The sequence below is a fragment of the Acomys russatus genome, chromosome 6 (assembly GCF_903995435.1).
Source record: "Acomys russatus chromosome 6, mAcoRus1.1, whole genome shotgun sequence".
Lineage (NCBI taxonomy): Eukaryota > Metazoa > Chordata > Mammalia > Rodentia > Muridae > Acomys > Acomys russatus.
In genome coordinates this window covers 73,458,632-73,479,677 of record NC_067142.1, presented here as the reverse complement: position 1 = coordinate 73,479,677, position 21,046 = coordinate 73,458,632, and the positions used below count along the sequence as shown (strand labels likewise).

The 21,046-nt window shown below is 45.3% G+C and overlaps 1 protein-coding gene across 1 annotated transcript in view; it reads right to left on the bottom strand.

Annotated features, from left to right (window-relative positions):
* Kif26b (kinesin family member 26B) overlaps nucleotides 1–21,046 on the bottom strand; it is a 405,568-nt gene that overhangs the window by 19,433 nt on the left and 365,089 nt on the right. The window contains exon 11 of the mRNA XM_051147982.1: nucleotides 716–878. Coding sequence (XP_051003939.1) covers nucleotides 716–878 — 163 coding nt within the window. The remainder of the gene's footprint in view (nucleotides 1–715; nucleotides 879–21,046) is intronic.

The window sequence follows — 21,046 nt, the reverse complement described above, 5'->3', positions numbered from 1 at the left end:
CAGTCTGATTGGGAAAGGTGGTGACCAATCTAGGCCCCACCTGACTTCCTCAAGGCTATTCCTTTGCCTCAGAACACTGGCCACGAAGCCCTGCCTTTTTATATATATTAAAGGAGTTTGCAAAGGAGAAGGAAGGGGAAAGCCAAAAGCATCACTAGTTGGCCCATAAATTTTTTTTTTTTTCTGATGTCACTGCCATTTTATTGCTACCATGTTTTCTACTGTTTTCCTGGCTCTGCTTCTGCCCAAGCAAGTGAACCTACTGACACCTATCAACTCAGCACAATGGACACACCCGAAAATCAACACCAGAACCCACAGCCTGAAGGCTCCTGGGCACACAGGGGCAGTATAGCCACACGAGTGAGGCATTACCCATCCTTTCTGGAGCCAGCTTACTGGATGCAGTCCTCACCCATGTAGGACCATGTAGGAGACAGAGGCCTTCCAATCCCTTGAACATTTTTCAACTTACAGTGGCAGTCTGCTAAAGCAGTCCCTGTCAGGGGCCAGGGTGGGCGACCCAGGAGAACAAGAAAAGGAGACTCAACTTTATCCTGTGTTGGTTGGAAGGTTTTCCTGTTCTGAGACAGTGGCTGTGGCAGCCGCTGCCATTGCATAGTCCTCGGTGCTCAGAGAAGAGCGAGAGTGACTGGCTCTTTGTAATGCAGTCCTCATCCTTAATGTATTCTCCCTCCCACTAAGATCCCCTTACCTTAGTCTTCTTCTTCTTCATCCTCAAGACTCTCGATGCGATCTGGATCGTGGACAGGGTCTCCGCGTAGCTGCCAGCTGCGGCCGAGATGTGTGCGATCATGGTGGTGCGACAGTTCACATTCCCCAGAGACTCCCTCAGAAGCATGGTGAGCTTGCTCTCCCTGCCAAACAAAGTGGATTAAGGCTGCATTAGTGGGCCATGCCTCACGCTGGCTGTCAGGGCAGGACTTCAGGTTTGTGTGTGGCTATTTGGTTGTGGGTGGTAGTTTTCTTCCCTTTTTTTTTTTTTTTTTTTTTAATGGCATAGTAATTAGCATTGCTTTGCAGCATGTGGCTATTTGCAGTTGGCAGCTGAGCAAGTGCTTCTAACTCCAAGGATGGGATTCGTGCAAACGCCTCCCTTGGCACTTCTGTTCTGGCCACGATGGGCTGTTCTAGTGTGTCTGTTGGTGTGCATACGGCATCGCACATAATGAGGCCTGGGAATAGAAACGAGGAGAGAGGATCAGGAGAAAACGGCTCTGTGACCAGTGATCTGGCATGCTATCTGCACACATAGCCCTTCTCAGCCAGTCTGTGCACACACGCAACCCCTGTAATAGAAAAAGTGTGCTATGAACCTGCACCAAAGTGCCAAGTGTGTGCACCACATGGGAAATCCCCTTCGGAGCACAGAGGCATGCTACTGTTCTTGCCTCTCAACTCTGCTGTTTGTACCCAGTAACGCTGAATGAAAAGATGTCGGTATTCCTGATAAACAGAGAAATGAAGACACAGCCCAAATAGTCACTTAGCAACAGGAAGCAGAAGTTTCTAGAAAGGCTTCCTCCGGGAATTTTGCAGTTGCTATGTGGAAACACTATCTTGGTTAGTGATAACAAGGCCCAGGGCATTGCAGATGCTTTCTAGGTTCTCTAAGCGTGGACCGGAAGGAACGGCTCGCGTTTTTCCATCTCCGTACTTGCCCCAGCGAGATTCTGCCCTGCTTTAGAAAGGGTTCTGCTTCCTGAGTCCTCCTCATGCAGGCAGCCGCTGGGTGAAACACCACTCCCCTGTGGACTACCCCATCTGAGGCCGAGGCAGTCTCTGGGTTTCCTCCAGCTCTGTTTCATGCTCAAATAATGTGTTTGTAGCCTCAGATGGGATTATTCCTCCTCCAGCCCATGTCCCCACAGAATCCCCTGGGGAGGGATGGTCCAGCTCAGCAGACTTTGTATGGGATGCTGGCCACTGACTGGGACTTAAGTCTGGCTTCAGGGAGGAGAGACGGTGGGGGTATAATAGTCTCTTTTCCTACCTGGGACCAATTAAGGTGTTCCTTTGGGAATGGTGGACTGGTGTGCTCCAGTTCCAGGGCAAATTGTAAACATACCAGGGCAAAATAAGAAGGGATACAGGTGGTGAAAGGAAGGAACGATACTAAGGTGGGGTGCATCAGATCACATTTAACTCCTTCAAAGTATACCCTGCAGGGGTGTCTCAGGAGGGAGGTTGGGGCCCAGTGCTGACAGACACTTAGTGAACACAGTGTATCTGAGCGAACCACAGGAAGTACAAGATGGACTCCATTTGGGTTAGGCTGTGACCATATGCAGTCAACCCTTATAACCCATAGTAGTTACATGCTATAAAGTACACATAAACAATGACTAGAGGATATTGAACCATGGATGGCCTAGGGAGGTACATAGTTTGAATTCCTGTGACCCTCTCTGGGAATGACAGTTTGGTCAACTGTCAGGTTATTTTGTTTTAGGTGACTTTTCTATTGAAAGGCACCATATTTTATACCTGAGGTTTAACAATAATAATAATAATAATAATAATAATAATAATAATAATAATGAGGTTACACAATATTTCCCTATGATAAAATACTGTCAAGAGTGTTCAATAATTTCCTGGCCTTGAGAGATGACAGGAGATGTCTGTGGTCCTCAGTCTCAGAGCAGCACTGCCCAGTGTTTTCCCCTTTAACAGTCTGCAGCTGACGAGACTACAAACTCGGCCTCTTCCTCTTTCCATAGCTTCATCGTGAACAGCAGATGTGACTGTCACCATTTCAGGAGCTGCCTTGCTTCCAGAAGGCCAATCCCCGCTTCCCTCTGGGCATATCACACTATCGATGCGTTGGCATTGAACCTGCAGCCAACAGCACAGGAACTCGGGCCTGAGAGGAACTTATCTAACACTCATATTTTCTCCATGAGGCACAGTGCACCCCTTGTGCCTCATCCCATTAGAAAGCACTTCCGTGCCATGCTGGGGAATCATTCGAAACAGCGACTCATGGACAGAAGTCATAAAAAATTCAAAAGCACACAAGCCGAAAGCACACATGCCAGTGGGGAACATGCATGTCAGGAACTCAAAATCTTCCCCCCCACTCTGAGTGTGGTCCTTAAATCACTATAAAAGTATCAGGAATATTAACTTGGAGATTAGGAAGACATTTTAGCAAGTGGGAAATGTGGAAATATGGGATCTTCAAATGTCCCCTCAGATGACCAAACTAAGAAGTTCCTTGTGGGAAGTCTTGCTAGTTAATGCACATGGCCAAAGGCACACACTTCCGGCTCTCCCTGTACCTCTGTGCAAATCTTTAGAAGATCCTCAGCCAAATCACATGACATACCATGCCACCAGTCTGCTGTCCTGTGGGATCCACACCATTTACATGTGTGACACAGTTGTAGACAAATGTCTGTGGCTTTTTGAAAAATGGTCCATATGGTTGGAAGAAGCTATGGCATGTGTGTTGCTTAGCAACTGGCATTCTTGCCATCTCATGGAAAGAAAGTCAGCAGGACTGCTAGCCAGACCAACACGGGTCTCCAGCCGCAGGGGTGTGAAGCAGAAAGCCAGGAAGTTGCATGTTTTTTCAGCCTCCTGGTGATGCTTTGACTCAAAGCAGAGACAGATGAGAAGGCAGGTGAGAGAAGGAGTGGGTACCAAAGGCTGCCCCCTCCAGGCTGAGCTGAGCATTCTGGGAAAGACTAAGGAGGCTCCAAAGAGTTTTCAGGATGACAGTCACCACCAGCTTGATACTGAGGAGACAGGAAGAGAGGCTGAAGACGGTCTCTGCCATGGCGCCAGTATCAGGCTAGCTGGACAGAGCAAAGATATGGGGGTCCCCTGGCCCTGGAGGACTGGCTGGGTAGCACGAGGAAGGCCAGGTGATGAGGCAGAGCTGAGCACATCTGAGAAGGGACCATGTCACTCATCTAGGTAGCTGTCTCCTGTGACCACACAGTCCAGCTCTTGTCTATCCAGAGCATGTTTACCTATTAAAACAACTAAGAAAAACAGTCTTGATTTAAAAAGAAAGTAATTATTTTATTAAGTAAAGGGCAGGAAAGGCGAGGCATAATGAACACATTAATGTTTTATGCTGCTAGGGCCCCAAACATACTAGGCAATCATTAAACTACAACTCTAAGCCAATGAACATATTTTTTAAAAATAATTTTTATTTAGTTTTATTTCATGTGCATTGGTATGTAGGCGTCAGATGCCTTGGAACTGTAGTTACAGACAGTTGTGAGCTGCCATGTGAGTGCTGGGAATTGAACCCAGGTCCTTTGGAAGGGCAGATAGTGCTCTTAACCACTGAGCCATCTCTCCAGCCCGCAATGAACATATTTAATTACAAATAATTGTTTTTGAGGCAGAATCTCACTGTGAGCATCTGGCTGTCTTCAAACTCACAGAGTTCTATTTGCCTCTGCCTACTGAGTGCTGGATTAAAGGCATGTACCTCCATGCCTGACCAATAATTCTTAGGAACACATACGACTTTGGAACAAGTGCCAGCAAAGCAGGGCCATACAGTCTACCCCGGGTTCACTGTCTGTTCTTCATAAACACAATGTTATCATCCAGTTGTTTATAGCCACTGGAACAAAGGCCAGGAGCGTTTACTTGGCCCTGTGTAGAAGAGTGTTTCTGTCCCTACTGTAGGGGGGCTGTAGGAATGCCACCTGCACATGATGGCGTCATTACATAGATAGACGCATTAGCCACTGAGTGCACCCCAATGTTCTATAATCTGTATTTGATAAACAGCAGTCTACGCTGCTCCTAAATCTATCTAGATGTTTCACGGAGTCCTGAAACAAAGTCAGCTCCACAGAAACTGGCAAAGAGAGAAAGCACTTGGCTTCAGAAGTCATTGGAGCACCAGGCCCCAAACCACTGTCACAGCTCAAACCCTGTCCTGCCATGCGCAGAGGCAGTCTGCCCTTGCAAAGGGGCTGCTTGGCCGTTCATGTCCACTGAACTAATTGGCTCATTAGGGGGGTGCAGCTGCTCATTTAAGGAATGTTTGTGGAGCACAGACCAACTCAGGTAAGAGCAACTGACTGACTATATGTAAGGAACCCATGATTCATCTAGAGAAATAGACATGGAAACCCTCATCCTGACAGCCTTCCGTGAAAGCTAAGGACAACAGGCACCAGAAAGATGGCTGACTAGATGCCCCTACCACGTGTACTTTGAAAGACAGCCAAAGCCACAAGTAAACAACTACATTTTGATTTAAAAAAAAAAAAAAAAAAAAAAAACTAAACTAAATGAAGGTGCCATAGTGCAGACATTGAGGACAACTACATAGGGAGGGGAAGGGCACATCTGATCCCTGCGCCCCTGCTGAGGACTCTAGTTTGGATCAGCTTAGACACAGGGGCACTCTTTCCTGTGGGGAAGGTGGTCAGGAGGGCCCTGGCCACACCATTGCCACCTTGCTCACCCTAAGTCCTCACCACAGAGGACCCCGCAGTCCCTAAGAGCACTAAGCCATAAGTGGGGTCCCCCCCTGCTGAACTACTGAGCTCCTCCAGAGAAGGAGTCAGTACTGTGCGCCCCATCCAGTGCCTATACTGACTTGGTGCCCTGCCCAACAGGGGACCAGTGTCTAGCTGAGCCAAGTGTCTGTGCCTCCCAGGGCTGAGCTGATGCTGCAACTCCAGGCTACGGCACTCTGCTTCTGCAGATTTGAACTGAACCCAAAGTCTGAGCTGTCAAAGCCTCCTGCCATTCTGGATGGTGGAGTCATCATTGTCCTGGACTTTCAAGCCACAGCTCTGTGCTTGCTGCGGCATTGCCAGTGTACCACCATTCCAGGGTATGGTGACATGACAGAATGATGCCTCAACCCTCGGCTTCAGTTGCTGCTGTGTCGTACTGAGTCTGGATCCCAAATTACATCTGTGCCCTGGAAGCAGGCCACTGTTGCACGCTGTATGCCTGAGCCCAGTCAGAGCCACAATAGCAGTCCAGAGCGTAAGGTGTAAGCTGCCACATGTGCCTTGGTATCATTATCAACCAGCTTTGTGGACAGCATGTATCAAACTGTGCCTTAGAAGGTGAACTGTGCCCCACACCCCAGTTGCTATTGTAGATTTGTGGGACCCTGAGTTCAGAACTGTGGCTCTACAGATCCTCGGAACATCCCCAGTCTGGAGTCTCAAGCCACTGCAACCACTTGCAGATCGCAGTAGGCCTGATACTGTGACTCTTCATTTTAGGGAAAACAACAACACAAAGGATCCAGAAGCAAATCTGTGGAAACTAGTATGTGCTCGGGCAGCCAAGGGGTCAAAGAAAACAAAATGTAAAATAGAGAAAAAAAATGTATCTTGAAACTGATAACAGTGGAAAAGCCCAAGGATTTCTGTGAAAGCAGCTCCAATAGCAGATTTTATAGCAATAGATGCTATAAAGACCCCTACCCCAGCAACAGCCTGACATGGCACCTCAAGGAAGAAAAAGAGGAAGAGGTGGAAGAGGAAGAAGAGAAAGAACATGAGGAAGATGAGGGAGAAGAGGGAGAGGAGGAAGAATAAGAAGGAGGAGGAAGGAAGGAAGGACAGAGTAAACTTCAGAGCAGAAATAAGTTGAATAGAGACTAGAAAAGTTACAAGATAAAAAAAAAATACACATTGCTTTAACAACTATAAGCAAATGCAGAAAATCTTCAAGTATTTGGATGGCAAGGAGAAGGGAGGAAAAAGAGAGATTAAAATAGTAAGTAAACTTTCTTAACAAAGGAAGATCCAGGCCTGGGTGGCTTCACAGCTGAATTCTAAGATTTCAAAGAAAAATAACGTGAGCGCCTCTTCAACTCTCCCAAAACTTAAAGCTACAAGGAATATCTATCAATACCAACATCTCAATAGGATCTTTACAGAAACATAAACAAACCCCCAAACCCTAAGTAGTTAAGCAATTCCAAGAAAGAAAAATAAAGTCGGAGAACTCACAATTCCTGATTTAAAATTCTATTACAAAACCATAAACAACAACAACAGTGTGGTCCTGGCATTAAAACACACAGAGACCAGCAGAACCAGTACCAAGCTTAGAAATAAACCCAAGCATATATGGTCCACTGTTTTTTGGCAAAGGCATCAAGAGGAGAGTCTGGGAGAAAAGACAGTGGGAGAAAAGAAAACTGGGTTGCCACATTTAAAAGGATAAAATTGGAACCTTATACCATACACAAAGATAAGCTGAAAATGACTAAAGACAGAAAACTGTGATGTGCTTCCCTGACACTGACCCAACGCAATTGGGCCATCAGTCATAGACTGGAACTCCTGAAACTGTTAGCCCAAATAAACCTTTTTCGTTTCTTCAGTTCATCTTCTCAGGCATTTTGTCATAGTGATGAGACACTAAGACAAAAAAATAAGCACACGATGATCATTATCAATTTCTCTGAGGGGCTTGAGGAAGCACCTATATGGGAAGAATTTATACAGCTTTAATTTTATATTGCAGGTATGGGTCAGAGTCCATGAAATTTGAGTTATAACTTCAGCAGTTGACCACTGTGTATTTAGGGAGATGAACCCTGTATGAAATTTGGGCCACATGAACCCACTTGGTACTAGACATCACTGTTTGACTTGCTTAGTTAAGGTGATATTTATGTTAATCAAACTTACAATTGTAAAAGACTGGCTACAGCTAGTGAGCAATCTCAACAGAAGAGGCGAATACAGTGTGACTTGAAAATGTAGCCAGCAGAAGGTTTCAAGTTAACAATGTATTCGACAAAGATGGTGTTCAGTAAGACTTCCTCCAACTAACATGTTTATCAAGTATGGAATTGCTTAACAAACTGCATACATTCTCCGGAAGCTTCCATCGTTTACATCACAGCCCATTCCTTCTCGCAGGTGTAAGGGAAGACACCACTCAGTGATGGCCAGGAGGTAGAACCCAATTACTCCAGATACCATGAATCTATAGTCTACTGAAGGAGTTGTTCACCCCACAGCCTTAGCACTGCGGGACCACTTCAGACATTCGAAAGCTCACTCACACACTCAGAATCAGTGCATGCATCGCCTACCAACTCCAGAACACAACTCTGGGTCAAGATTGAGAACATATTTATAGAGCCATAACGTGATATGCTTTGTACAGGGCTGGTTTTGGTTTGTTTTTTTGTTTGTTTGTTTGTTTGTTTGTTTTTGAGACAGGGTTTCTCTGTGTAGCCTTGGCTGTCCTGGACTCACCTTGTAGACCAGGCTGGCCTTGAACTCACAATAATCTGCCTCTACCTCCCGAGTGCTGGGATTAAAGGTGTGCACCACCACACCCAGCTTTTTTTTTTTTTTTTTTTAATTTGGGAGGACATACCATCTTCCCAGGGCAGCCTGTACAGTTTCAGATAGCCTTAATTGTAAGAAATATCGTCCTTATATTTAACTCCAATCCGAGGGTCACCAGCTCTGTCTTCCAGGATGAAGTAGGGTAAGAAAGGTTGTTCACATGAGCCTTTCACAGTTTTAAAGGTATTCATCATGTCTTTCCCGAGGGTTCTGTTGCTTAGGAACATTGAGTTTTCTTTAGATTGCCTTTTCACATGTTTGGTTGGTTCACTGAAGCTCACAATAAGCCCCTCCATATCACCTAGCTTTGTGTGTGTGTGTGTGTGTGTGTGTGTGTGTGTGTGTGTGTGTGTGTGTGTGCGTGTGTGTGCAGTGAGTATATCAGAAGTTTCCCTCAATTCTCCACCTTATTTTTTGAGACAGGGTCCCTTGCTAACCCTGAATCTCACTGACTTATCTATCCTAGAAGGCCAGTGATGTGCAGGGATCTGCTCCTCTCTGGTCCCCTCCCGCTGGTGTGTGTGTGGGGGGCGGGGAGGTGGGTATCCCAGACGTGTGCTGCTGGGCTTGGCTTTTACATGGGTGAAGGGGGGCTGAACTTATGTTTATGCAGCAAGCACTTTATTGACTGAGACATATCGCCTTCTTCTGGTCACCCCATTTATCACCTCCTTGGCCTCAAAAGAGCTTCCATTTGCTGTGAACTTTGGGAGATACTTTGTGGTCATTTTTGCTTAGGATGAAGGGTGTCCATATCATATTTTAGGGAAGAGTGAGCTATGCCTACTGTTCTTAAAGACCAACTACAGGGTTTAGGATCATGGCTTTGGGCCACGAGGTATCAATCACCCTGGGACTGGGCTTGATTGTGTGGGAAATTACTCTATCTAGCCGCAAAAAACAGCTGTAGATACCACAGTTCATGCCAGCATTGCTGGTGTCAATGTTCAATGCTTGTTGTCCCATGCAGATATTGGGACAGTACCATGTCCTGAGGCTTCTGGAACATTAACATCTGGAGCCTGGAAGACACTGCCCCATATGTCTCCTCAGATTGCCCCTAGAGCCTGTAGCCTTCCTGTGAGGTAAGTCAGAGCCTTACCGAGTTCTGGAAGTTCTTCTAGTGAGTGATGGCAGTTTGAGGTACCTGTCAACCATGCAATTGGTGCCCTACGTGAGTACAGACCCTCCCCATATCTTGTGTCCTTGAACCCAAACAACCAGAGATCTTGGGCAGAGCTGCATCCTGGGGACTGTGCTCTCAAGCGCTGGACTCTTTCTGACTTTCACAAGTTCTTCTTAAAAGACTCTAAGCACCTTCATGATGGGAACTGTGCTTTTCTTTGACCTGTATTTATTCAGCCAATACATATGACTTAACAGCTTTAGGGCAGAATGGGAAAGACTACACTCATTAATATTCACTTTGGCATAACCAGGAATTAGGAATGTCATCACATTTTTAAAAATGGCCCCCAAAGAATAAAAAAGACAGCCAATAGAGCAAATCAGTGGACAAATAGAGTAAGAAGTATGCAGCTGTCCCTTGAGTCAACGGGCTGCCAGAAATTGCATATATTAACAAAGCAAGGGATGCTATGAAGGTGTGCCTGGTGGTTCAACAGCAAGACCCCAGCATGTAGCAAGCATGCAAAGTTGTCTGAGAAATAGATGATTGTTAATAAGCCCACCTTAGGATCAGAGCAAAAGCAACGATGTCAATACCATCACCACAGCTAGAGCATGACCAGTGTCCCAGCATTTTTCACATTAACTTTTTCACTTCCTTTAAAAATCTCATTTAACCCAAGTCTTATTACCATTGACCATCAAAGCTTCACTACAGACATTTTTACAGTCCCGACACTTGTGAGCTAGCCTCTACAATTGGTTATGGCAGCTTTACCCGGGAGCGAGACTAGGAAGCATCTCAATTATGCCAGTGTGGCTATCACACATGTTCGGAGTGAAGATAACATCACTGTGTTCTTTGGAAACTTTGCTTTCTTTCAACTTTCCATTATCCTCAGGTCAGGAGTACATGTTCATCTTGACCTCTGATGGTATCCAAACTGGACGTAGGGACTGATGAGACAGAGATGGAGTCAAGAATCATGTTGTCATGGTAACCTGGAGGCACTTCTTTGATTCTAATCCTTGCCCTTGGATTTTTTTTTTTTTTTTTTTAGAGTTTTTGAGAAGAAAGAAAAGGAGGCTACAAATGAAATCTTTGATGCAACTAAGTCCTACTCCAGCCGGTGTCTTCTCAAGGGGTCTCCCTACCATTTTGCTTGCTACCTTGTGCCATGATCTCCTGGGTGTCCTCAGTTATAAGCTTATGTGTCTGGAACATTTTGTAGCACTTAGATTGGGGATATGTTTACAGGACAGTTGCGGCATCCTTCCGCATAAAGCCCACCACTTTCTCCACACTCCCATTTGTACTTCTCTGGTGATCAGTGCTCTTGAATATGTTTTCATGAGCTTATTGGCCATTTTCATGTCTTCTATGGAGAAACGTCTATTAAAGTTCTTTGTTCGTTGTTTAATTGCTTTCATTGTCGTGTTTTAGGATGGCTTTATAAGTTCTAAGTGTTAACAGGGTCTCACTGTGAAGTCATGGCTAGCATGAAACTCGCTATATGGACTGGGCTGGCCTATGAAATCAGAGAGATCCACTTGCTTCTGCCTCCTGAGTTCTGGGATTCAAAGCCTGTGCCACCATGCCCAGCCTTCTCTGAAAATATTTTTTTTCTCATTCTGTTTGTTGTCTTCAATCTCTTGGTAGACTTTTTTGGTGTATAATGGACTTTTCATTTCTATATAACACTTTTTTAGTCCTTGATCTTAAACTTTTTTGTGTGTATGTGGCTCAAAACCCTTCCAATCTGTGGTTTTTGCTACAACAAGCCTGCCAATTAGAGTGACTTAAGATTGCCTGGTTTATTTTGTGCAAAGGATGCTTGCTCAATACAGTCTTTATTACTCATAGGCCACTCCTAGTCACCAGCCCAAGAACTGTGAAAAGTCGTCCCCCACCCCACCCCCGTGCATATGTGCTATGGACTTTCCTGGCTGTATTCCTTCTGAGACCAAGTAGAACTTAAATTTCTGGAGTTGATGAGGGCAAATCTTGTTGGAATGACTTCTGGGTACCACATGTGGTTTAGAGAAACATGATCCCAAGGGTTCTCATCAGATGGATCAACTGCACTTGCATGAAGAACAGGCCTCACTAATTGGAAGGAATTAAAAGAAAATTGGGTTGAAGACTGGTTTCCGCCACAGGTACAAGTCTGAGGGAAGATGTAACACAGAGGCGACCATTCACACACGTTAGTAACTTCGGAGAGAGCCTGTGAAGCTTTAATGAGGAATGACAGGAAGGAATGAAACATTCTTTAAAAATGTTTTGTGTTACAAGATTACATTTCCCTGTGGTTCTAGCTTTGTTTGGACATAAGATAGGCTGCTATTGTGTGGGTTTTACATTTTGTTTGAATTAGGTAACAAGTAGTCATTTGTTTCTGGGCTGGGGCTCTATCTCAGGGTCAAATACTTGCCTAGCACATGGGAGGCCCTGCTCCACCCACAGTACCAGAGTAATTTACTCACTTTAAAAATACAAAAGAAATGTGATTTGAGTTCAGGATCTACTCTACTCTCTCCTTTCTCTCCTTTCCTTTCTTTGCAGAATCTGGCCACGCACATGCTAAGCAAGTGCCCTAGCCCTGCTCCTCACCCCCAGATGACCTGAGAAAGCCTTAATGGGCCAGTTTTTCAAAGTGCTGCTACTAGGGAATTCACAGGAGTTAAATACACCTTCCTTCCTCAGGCAACTCCCCTTTTTTGGAAGGGGGCTAGTTTCCCCAGCTCAATCTCAATGCTTTTTCATAAGGCCATGAAGGGTGCTCCTTGGCTGGCTGATGTTCCAAAGACCATATGGAATGTGGCTCCTCACAGAATAAGGGCAAAGGTCTGTTCTTTCCATATCCAGACCCATCACTGGATTTAACATAGAATTGCCTTCCTATAAACATTCAAATAAGTATCTAATGGTTAAACTTCTCCATTAAAAGAAGTTCCTGCCCCATAAAGCTTCCTCAATCCACAACCTCCAACTTTTGAAAAATAAGACATCTTTTTCCTTGTTCACAAGAGCCAGTGTCACAACAAAACCAAAACAGGTGTTATTGAACTGGGGTTCCAGTGAACACCCCTCCTACAAAGCTCAGTCTCTCTTGGGTAATGCCAGAGTGGTTCTCTCAGTGTCCAGAGCAAGCTAGCTTGCTTGGGTTTGCACATATCACAGTCCCCAATGGCATATCACAGGAAGGACATTTATACCAGAGCTATCATCCTGAGGAGTGTGTACAACAATGTTCCCAAAGAGAAACCAAGAGACCTATGATTATGGCCTTAACATGATGGCAAGATGATGGTCAACTCATCAAGACAATGTGAGGCATTAGGTAGATACAGCAGTATGAAGTTCACAAGGCAAAAACTACTGAGTTCTAGCGGTGTGTCTGGCTAAAAGGAGCTGGTCAAACACTTAGTCTAATACCTTTAACCTGGAGAATATAAATATGTATTCCAGGAAGGGTGGCAAGTATCATCCTGGCTTGGGGTTAAGTGTAGGCAAAGGGAGCCACCACCTGTTTGGTGGGAGTTGGGATTTAAAACTATTTTTTAAAACTTTTGTGACTTTGTGAGTATATGCCACATGTGTGCAGTACCCACATAGGCCAGATGAGGGCATCAAATCCCCTGGAACTGGACTTACAGGAGTTCGTAATCTACCTGATGCAAGTGCTGAGCAGCAAGCAAGTGCTCTCAAGCACTAAGCTATCTATCTCTCCAGCTCAGTGGGATTTTGACAGACCTTGTTTACCTCCAAATAGCCCCTTTCTTAGTCCCTTGCACTGGCATACAGAATGTCCTATTTAGACACACAGGTAATTTCGGAGTCATTTGCTCAACAAACATGCACTGATTCCCCGAGATACCGTTGGCTTTCTACCTGCCCTGAAAATACAAACATATGTGAGATGGACAGGACCCTGGCAGGGAGCCTGTATGTGCTGGGATGCCCAGAAATCCTGGTTTTTATGTTATCTTGTATCCATCCTAGTTTTCACTTGTCATTACTATACTTTTACTAAAACAGTATGGGTGGTGGGGGCAGACCTTCCGGCTCTCTATCCACAGCTTGGCAGACACACGTAAGAGGGGCATGGTGAACAAGAGGCCACACTTTACAGTATGAGTCCTACTAAACTGAGAAACATCTTCCGTTGAAAGCATTCTAGCTGATACACAGATACAACCCATAACTGAGCTGACATCTGTTCTACATGGAGAAATATGAAATGTAATTGTGAAACTTCATTCAATCCTATCAGAATGCAGTCAAACTGCAAAATGTCTGTAAGGAAGTGGTTGGATCTTAACGTCCACACTCATCGGGGGAGCGCCTAGTTCTCACTTTGCTCCTGGTCACTGTACAGATTTGAAAAATATTTGAGACTTCGAAGAGTAAAATGGAATAGCATAAAATTGCCGATAGCAGGAAGCTTTGATGTCAACAAAACAAAGCAGTCTTTGTCGCTCAATCTGAGTGTTAAAGTTTTGGAAACAAGTCACCTAAATTAGAATTGAATTTTGTCCAAACTAAATGGTAATCTGTAATCAAGTGCTCAATAACAGAGAGAGGAAAACCTCAGGCTCTGAGGCTGGTGATGAACTGCAATTATTAGAAACAAAACCTGCAAACAGAGAACCCTGGAATATGACAGGCAAGAGTTCAAGCTACATAAAAGATTAAAAATGAGAAATTCTCTAGTTCCTCTTTATTTTCTGAAAATTGATGTATAATATTTTACTCACTTGAAAAATACATCCCACTGAAGCAAAAAATACTATAGACTGTGAGGCTTATAGTTTCCTAGGCTACCAAAAGAAAGGGAAGCTGCAGGTTTATCAAAATGCACAGATAATTTTATATGTTATCACACAAAATATCTACATTGTGGTTTTAAGATAATAATTGAAAAACACATCGTTAAGGAAAATACGATGTTGTGAGAGTTGTATTAGTTGCATTTCAGTGACTATAACAAAAATACTGGAGGTGATCAACTTAAAGCATTGAAAGTTTTATTTGGGTTCACAGTTTCGGAGGTCTCAGCCCACAGTCCATTGGCCTTGTTGGCTTGTGGTAGAAGTGTGTGGGGGACCAAGGTCGATTACCCTATGTGAACCAGGAAGCAAGGGGTGGTGATGGGAGGCAGAGTCATAACATCCCCTTCAAGTGCACTCCCAGTGATGTAACTTCCTCCCACTAGCCCTCACCTGGTTAAGATCCCACGACCATTAGCACTGTGGCCTGGGATCCAGCCTTCAGCACACAGGTCTTTTAGGAATGTGAGCGGTCAGAAGCATTCAAAATCCTAGCCAGACAAGACAGAGGCAGGTCAAAGTACACTAAGCTATAGCTGAAATAATTTTCCTTATTTTCTTTGACATTCAGAGAGGCAATCAAGACGTTTTAACTGTTTTTCTTTGATGTGCAGAGATATATTTCATTCTGTAAAAGTGTTTGAGGGTAAATTCTGCACTTGACCTTGGCCGCAGGCTGAGAAGCACTTACAGTGAATTCTGAAGGGGACACGGACTGTCTCCGTGGCTCACCAGTGTGCCCAGATCTGTGAGAAAAGACTTCAAAAACGTTAAGTCGCATGGGGCGTTCCTTTACACTTTCAAAAGGGTCTTCTGTTCAGCTAATCAATTACATGGCCTCCTTACTCAGAAGAGGGAGAGTGTGAAAGCGGCAAAGAAAAAGAGCAATCTACTGGTTAGGTGCCTAGAGAGACCTTTCCAAACACAACTGCACAGTATGGATAGCTATCAGAATCATATTAAATGCATTGTTGAGCTTGCACAAAAGAACAAGGCCATGTGTAGTCAGAGGAGCAACTGAAGGTGGGGACTCCAGAGAAGCAGAGTAGCAACCTTAAGCCGTTGGCCAACCAGGTGCTCTCACGGACTTTGGTTTTTTATGTGGCTTGGGCTGGCGGATGGGGTTGGCATGTGAAACAGAAGACAGAGCCCCAGACCCATCCAATATGGATATTTTATTAGGAAATTCTCCCTGTTCAACAAACGTCCCCCTCACATATTGAGGCCATGATTTTCTTGTCGTCTAGGGCAGCAAAACAGCAAGGAAGAAACTGGAACCTAGTATGAATCACTCACAGCCTGGGTTGCCTGTCTTGAGTCTCCGGATCTGGGTGGTCCCAAATATTTCAAGCTGAGAATGCAGTTTAGGCTATCCTTAGCTGGCACCTAATAGAACTAAATACAAACACTGTAAAGTAAACCCTCCTTATCCAGGTATCCAGGGCTTGGGAATAAAATGGCAATGCAAAGAAGTTCCCAGACAAAAATAAACACCCAAGGACGGGAGGCACCACGGGATAGAACTGGCCAGAACTGCAGATGGCCCACGAGATGCACACATGGGTTTCAAGTAAACAACAGAAAAGTTGATTAACATCTTTAAGGAAATAAAGATGTCCAAAGAAATAAACAACAACAAAATGACCAGGAACGACCAATTTCTGCTCAGGGCTTTGTTTAAAAAAACAGAAGTGGGTTTAGCCTCCAACTTTAAATAACTAGACAGCCAGACAAAATATAAGAAAAAGGGAGGGAGGGTGGGGTGGGGATTGAATAACAGTAACAGAGATGCAGGGGAAACCAGCCTTTGAGGAAAGGAGCAGTGTCAGAGACTGAGAGTCAACACAGAGGGATGAGGGACAGAGGTCAGAATGCAGGGAGTCGGGGAGGGGGGAGTAGGGGGAAGCAGGACAACTGAAAAAAAATTTTTTTAAATAGCAGAAATCAGAAAGCCATAGCTGCTCTAAGTTAGTCCACATTATACAGAGCAGTGGCTTTCAGGCCCTGCGGGGCTCCATTTACAAAACTTTGCCCATTTTGAGAGCTAATGCTGAGGCAGAGTGTCCCTGTATCTTGTTTTCCTAAGTACAGCACCACCCTCTGTCCTGCACAGCCCAACAGCTCGGCAAATCAGGCAAGCCAGAGGCCACTGCCTCAGGAAATGTGTGGACACAGGGGCATATCAAAGCCTGACAGCAAAACCTGACTTGTGAACCTACTGTGCTCACCAGACTGCTGAATGGGTGCCACTCCCTCACCTGGACCGTCTGTTCGAGTGGAAGTTTTCAGAAAGGCTGCCCCTTCCTATTGAAACCTCCTGGAAGGCTCAGCTGTGATTAGATCTTCAGTGACTGGTGGAGAGGTTGGACTGTTGCAGGTCCAGAGTCTAACTATAATTTACCTCAGGCTCCCCTTAGTCCCTGAAAGAGCCATCCTTGCACCCTTCTATGTTGTGACTAACATCTGAGGCTAACAGATAAAAAAAACAAAAAAAAAAACAAAAACCTTTTGGAATGTGTTAGCTTAAGAAACCCTAGATTCCAACAACCAAAAGCTGTGAGTCATCAGACAGCATCTGAGGCCCACTGCCGAAATTCCTCAACTTTTCTTTAACTGCCTATTTAACGTGTTCAGAAAGCGTCTTCTGACTTTCTTTGCTCTGTACTCTAAAATCTTCATGAAACTGCTTCCGCATCAGAACACGGGAATTTGGGGTGACCTAGAGCTGGGTTCCTGGGCCGTGGTCATTCATATCTGGCTTTGGAATAAACTATCTCTGATCCTCTGAGCCGCGAGCCGTGGGTTTTGTGTTGACATATAAAAGTAGAGACAGTGCACCCCGAGGCAGTGGCAGTGTCCACCTGTCATCAGAATGCTTAGTTCACACGCCATGGGAGCAACAGCAGCTGTCTCCAGGATGCATCTCCTCACTTGACGCAGCTCCCTTGGATCTCTCTTTTTCCGCACACAAGTCTGCAATGACCCTCTTGACATCTGTATCAGCTCCCAGCTCTTTCCTTCAGTAAGGCCTCCTTGAACACTGCCAGTTCTGTTACCCTTTCATAATTAGTCTGCAATACACACACACTCACACACACTCATATACACACTCACACACACTCATATACACACTCACTTACACACACTTATACACATGCACATATGTACACACTCACACACACATACACTATTATATGAAGGGTAATATATGATCCAAGAGTTAATATCAATAATTAACCTGAAATAAGAGGACCTGTGATTGCCAATGAGCAGTCAAGTAAGACTCAGTATTATAAATGAATAAAAGACAAAGAAACTGGCCCAGCACATGAATTCACTGCCACCCACTAGACTCTGACCATGTGGAAGGTGAGAGTGTGTGTATGCTTCTGACAGCATGTGGCTGCACAGGGTGATGCTTTTTACTACTCATTGTGGAGCTTTTTGGTTGAGCCCTGATCTTCACACACAAGAAAAAGCCATCCAGACCTCAGAAATATAGTCAGCTATTGCTAGGAGCCAACAGGGCACTGATGTAATGTGTATTTAAGCAGCCAGATCAGGAGGACTTGCTGATTCACAGGTCATCAGACAGAGAGAGCTTGATAGGGTAATGCTTTGATCATGAAGGCAAATTTCTCTGGTTGATTCACATTTGTGACAAAAGACACAAGGTTTAAGATCAGTCCAAATTGTTGTGAAAGCTTTAGTTTCTCAGTTATGTTATGTAGACATGTTTTTGTTTTAATCCCAGGTGTGGGATATGGGACTGTCCACAGCAGCAAACTATTCGCCTCGCGTGGCTTTGAGATGGGCATGGTCTTTGCCAGTTGCAGTTAGTTTAATTCTGAGGACTCTTGAGGGCATAAATATGAGAGCCCAGAAAGAAGAAGAATGCTAGTGCCTCCCCCTGCCCTGCCGCTCCTGGCTGCTGTTGATGCAGTGTGACGAGAAGTCAGAGACAGCCTGAGACAGAGCTTGCTATTGCCTCAAAGAACCCAAAAACTCTAAATAGCAGAAAGTAAAGAGAGCTATGCACTCTTTTCCTCCAACCCCCTCTCTCTCCTACCTGGTGTTGGGGCGTTGGAAGGGATTGGAGTGGAGAAGAGAGAAAGAGATAAAAGAGACCAAAATTAAAAAAAAAAAAAAAAAGATTTTAAAAACACGCCAATTCCAAGTGAGTATATACTGAATGGGACCCGAGGCAGAGGCATTCATTATCATGACAGGCTCATACGCTAGTAATGTAGACCAACAAGTAGAGTGCAACATGAGTGCCTGTGAGATGCCTCCAGAAGAGTACAGGGCTGTGACAGGGTTGGAAGAATTGCTTTGGAGCAACATATTGGGAGAGAAGGTCTCAGAGAAGGCTTCGCAGAGGCGGTGCTATTCAGGGCCGGCCATGGGGAGCTCAGGAAGGAATATGCATTTCCAAAAAGTCATGCATGTGTATGTATGTATGTGTCTGTGTGCATGTGTGTGGAGGCCAGAGGACAACCCCTGTTGCCAAGCTTGTTTTTGTGACACAGTCTCTCCCTGGCCTGGAGCTCGACAGGTAGGCGGACACACGGATCTCTCAGGGAGGCTGGTATGTTAGGTCACAAAACCTGGGAGTGTGCTCACAAAGGGGGTGGGGGGCGCCAAACTGAGAAATCACTTTCTGCAAGTTTTTTTTTTTTTTTTTTTTTTGACCCTGCTTGTAAGCGGCAGTAAGAAAAAGCAGACAAGGAAAAGCAGGTAATGACTAGGGTCATCATGGTCTTGAAAGGCCCGATGAACATCAGCAGGTGTCCTGAGGTCTATTGCTCCTCAAACCAGCAATGCATTCACCAGAACCATCTCTGTCCCATGAGGTCCCTGCTGCTCCCGAATGAAACTCAGCTTTGCTTTGGCTGAAGCATACGTGGTACAATTTAACTATTCCTGTGAATAAATCTATTTGAAAATTATTCAATTACACAACAGAATGAATTATCACCTCATTTGCATGGACCAAAAAAAATCTATTAATGCTCAATTGAGCCTGAACCAGTTGTGAAACAGGTGAGAATTTATGGTTGGGCACTCTGATTGAAGCTCAATTAATGTTCAAGGCAGTTTTTTAATGAATTAAGCCCTGACTCATTTGTATGCTCCATTCCTTCCAGTGCCTAATTGTGCCTAAATCAAGCTCTCCTTGAGTAACCACAGAGCCCTCAGGGTGCCTAAGGGCATCCTGGGCTCCTCTGTGCACTGGCCTGGACTAACCACAGCCACCCTCCTCCAGCTGTTTGCCTTCTGTAACGAATGGAACGACTTGTGCTATGACTATTAGTTATCATTAATGATAACAATAAGCTACGAGTTTGGAGTCTCCCATTTAGACCAATAGTTTATCACAATGGGTACCAGCCAAGCTCTACATCAACACAGCACATGGCGGAGCAGCTGTGAAGGGTTCAGCCTTGGAAGGGTGGATGGTGGGCAGATAGGAAAGCCTGGTGAAGCACACCAGTGGTCGGGGTAGGTAAACGAGAGAGATGGCAGCTTAGCTCCATCAGCTGAGGCAGCAGATTGCCATGGCTCCCCCTTCCCACCCGCACCCCTCCTCCCCTTGTGTGAACCAAGGGCTGGTGTGCACATGATCATCATGCATCACACTTGGCTGTTTTGTGCCTGCCCTTGCCCCTGCCTCGCCCCCCCCCCCCCCCCCCCACCGCCAGTGCTCCTGAGCTGACTCCTGCAATATTGTTCCCAGCGCCCTGCCTGTTACTGAGGCCTACTGAATACTTTTGCCTGTTACTGAGGCCTACTGAATACTTTTGCCTGGAGGAGTGATCAGAACAAACACAAGGTTTAAAACCAAATTTCTTCTTAGGCTTCACATTTCCCCAGCCATCTCTTGTATGTGTTTGGTCGGCTCCACCAGATCCTGGGGGAACCAATCCTTTGAGCTCCTCTGTTTCCCGTAGACCAGAATCCCCAAGGCTCATCCAAACAGCCCTGACCTTCATGCATAGCAGTCATATGTTATGAACCAAGCAGGATCTGAGATGCAACATGAACTTTCTATCCAGTGTGAAGGCTCTTCAGAAGAAAGCCCCCTTCTAAGTCCACACAGACAGGGTTTTCGTCAACCTTGTAACACGCTACCCACAAGCTCCGCCCCAGAGCTCCTCCTAGTGTGGTGGCTGGGGCAGTCAGCTGGTATTCCATGGAGGATGTGTCTGGCATCACACCTTGGTCAGCAGGATTAACAGGTGCAGCTGGGGTTCCGCAGTAGCTACCCCTTAACCCGTTCAGCCCCAATGAGTTTCTAGTTTCTGTAATTTCACTTAACTCTGTGTAGGGAGTTTAACACTGGGCTCTCTTAGATCTGTGTCAGGCAGCCTCCCTGTGTGCTGGGCACGTGGTCTGAAGGCTTCAATGTAATGAAAGCAACTTAGAATCCATTTGGCCAAGAGAAACACCTGCTTTTGTGAGCTGAAGTGGATGAAGTGCTACAGTGGTTTCCGCTGAACCCAGATTGCAAAACGTTAGGATAGGCTTACAGAGTGGCCTTTTCACCTTTGAAACAGATGTTCCGGAAAGGCCTCCCAGACACGTTATCCATGGACCTAATTTTGTTCCAGATGTGAAGGGCCAGAATAAAACCCTGGTTTCAAGGTAGAAACTGGGGACTGAAATGGCTCCTGAGTACCAGTGGTGGTGCTGGCATCCACGTTCCCTGGCCTCACCTGAATGTGGCTCTGCCAGCCCAGGTGGCG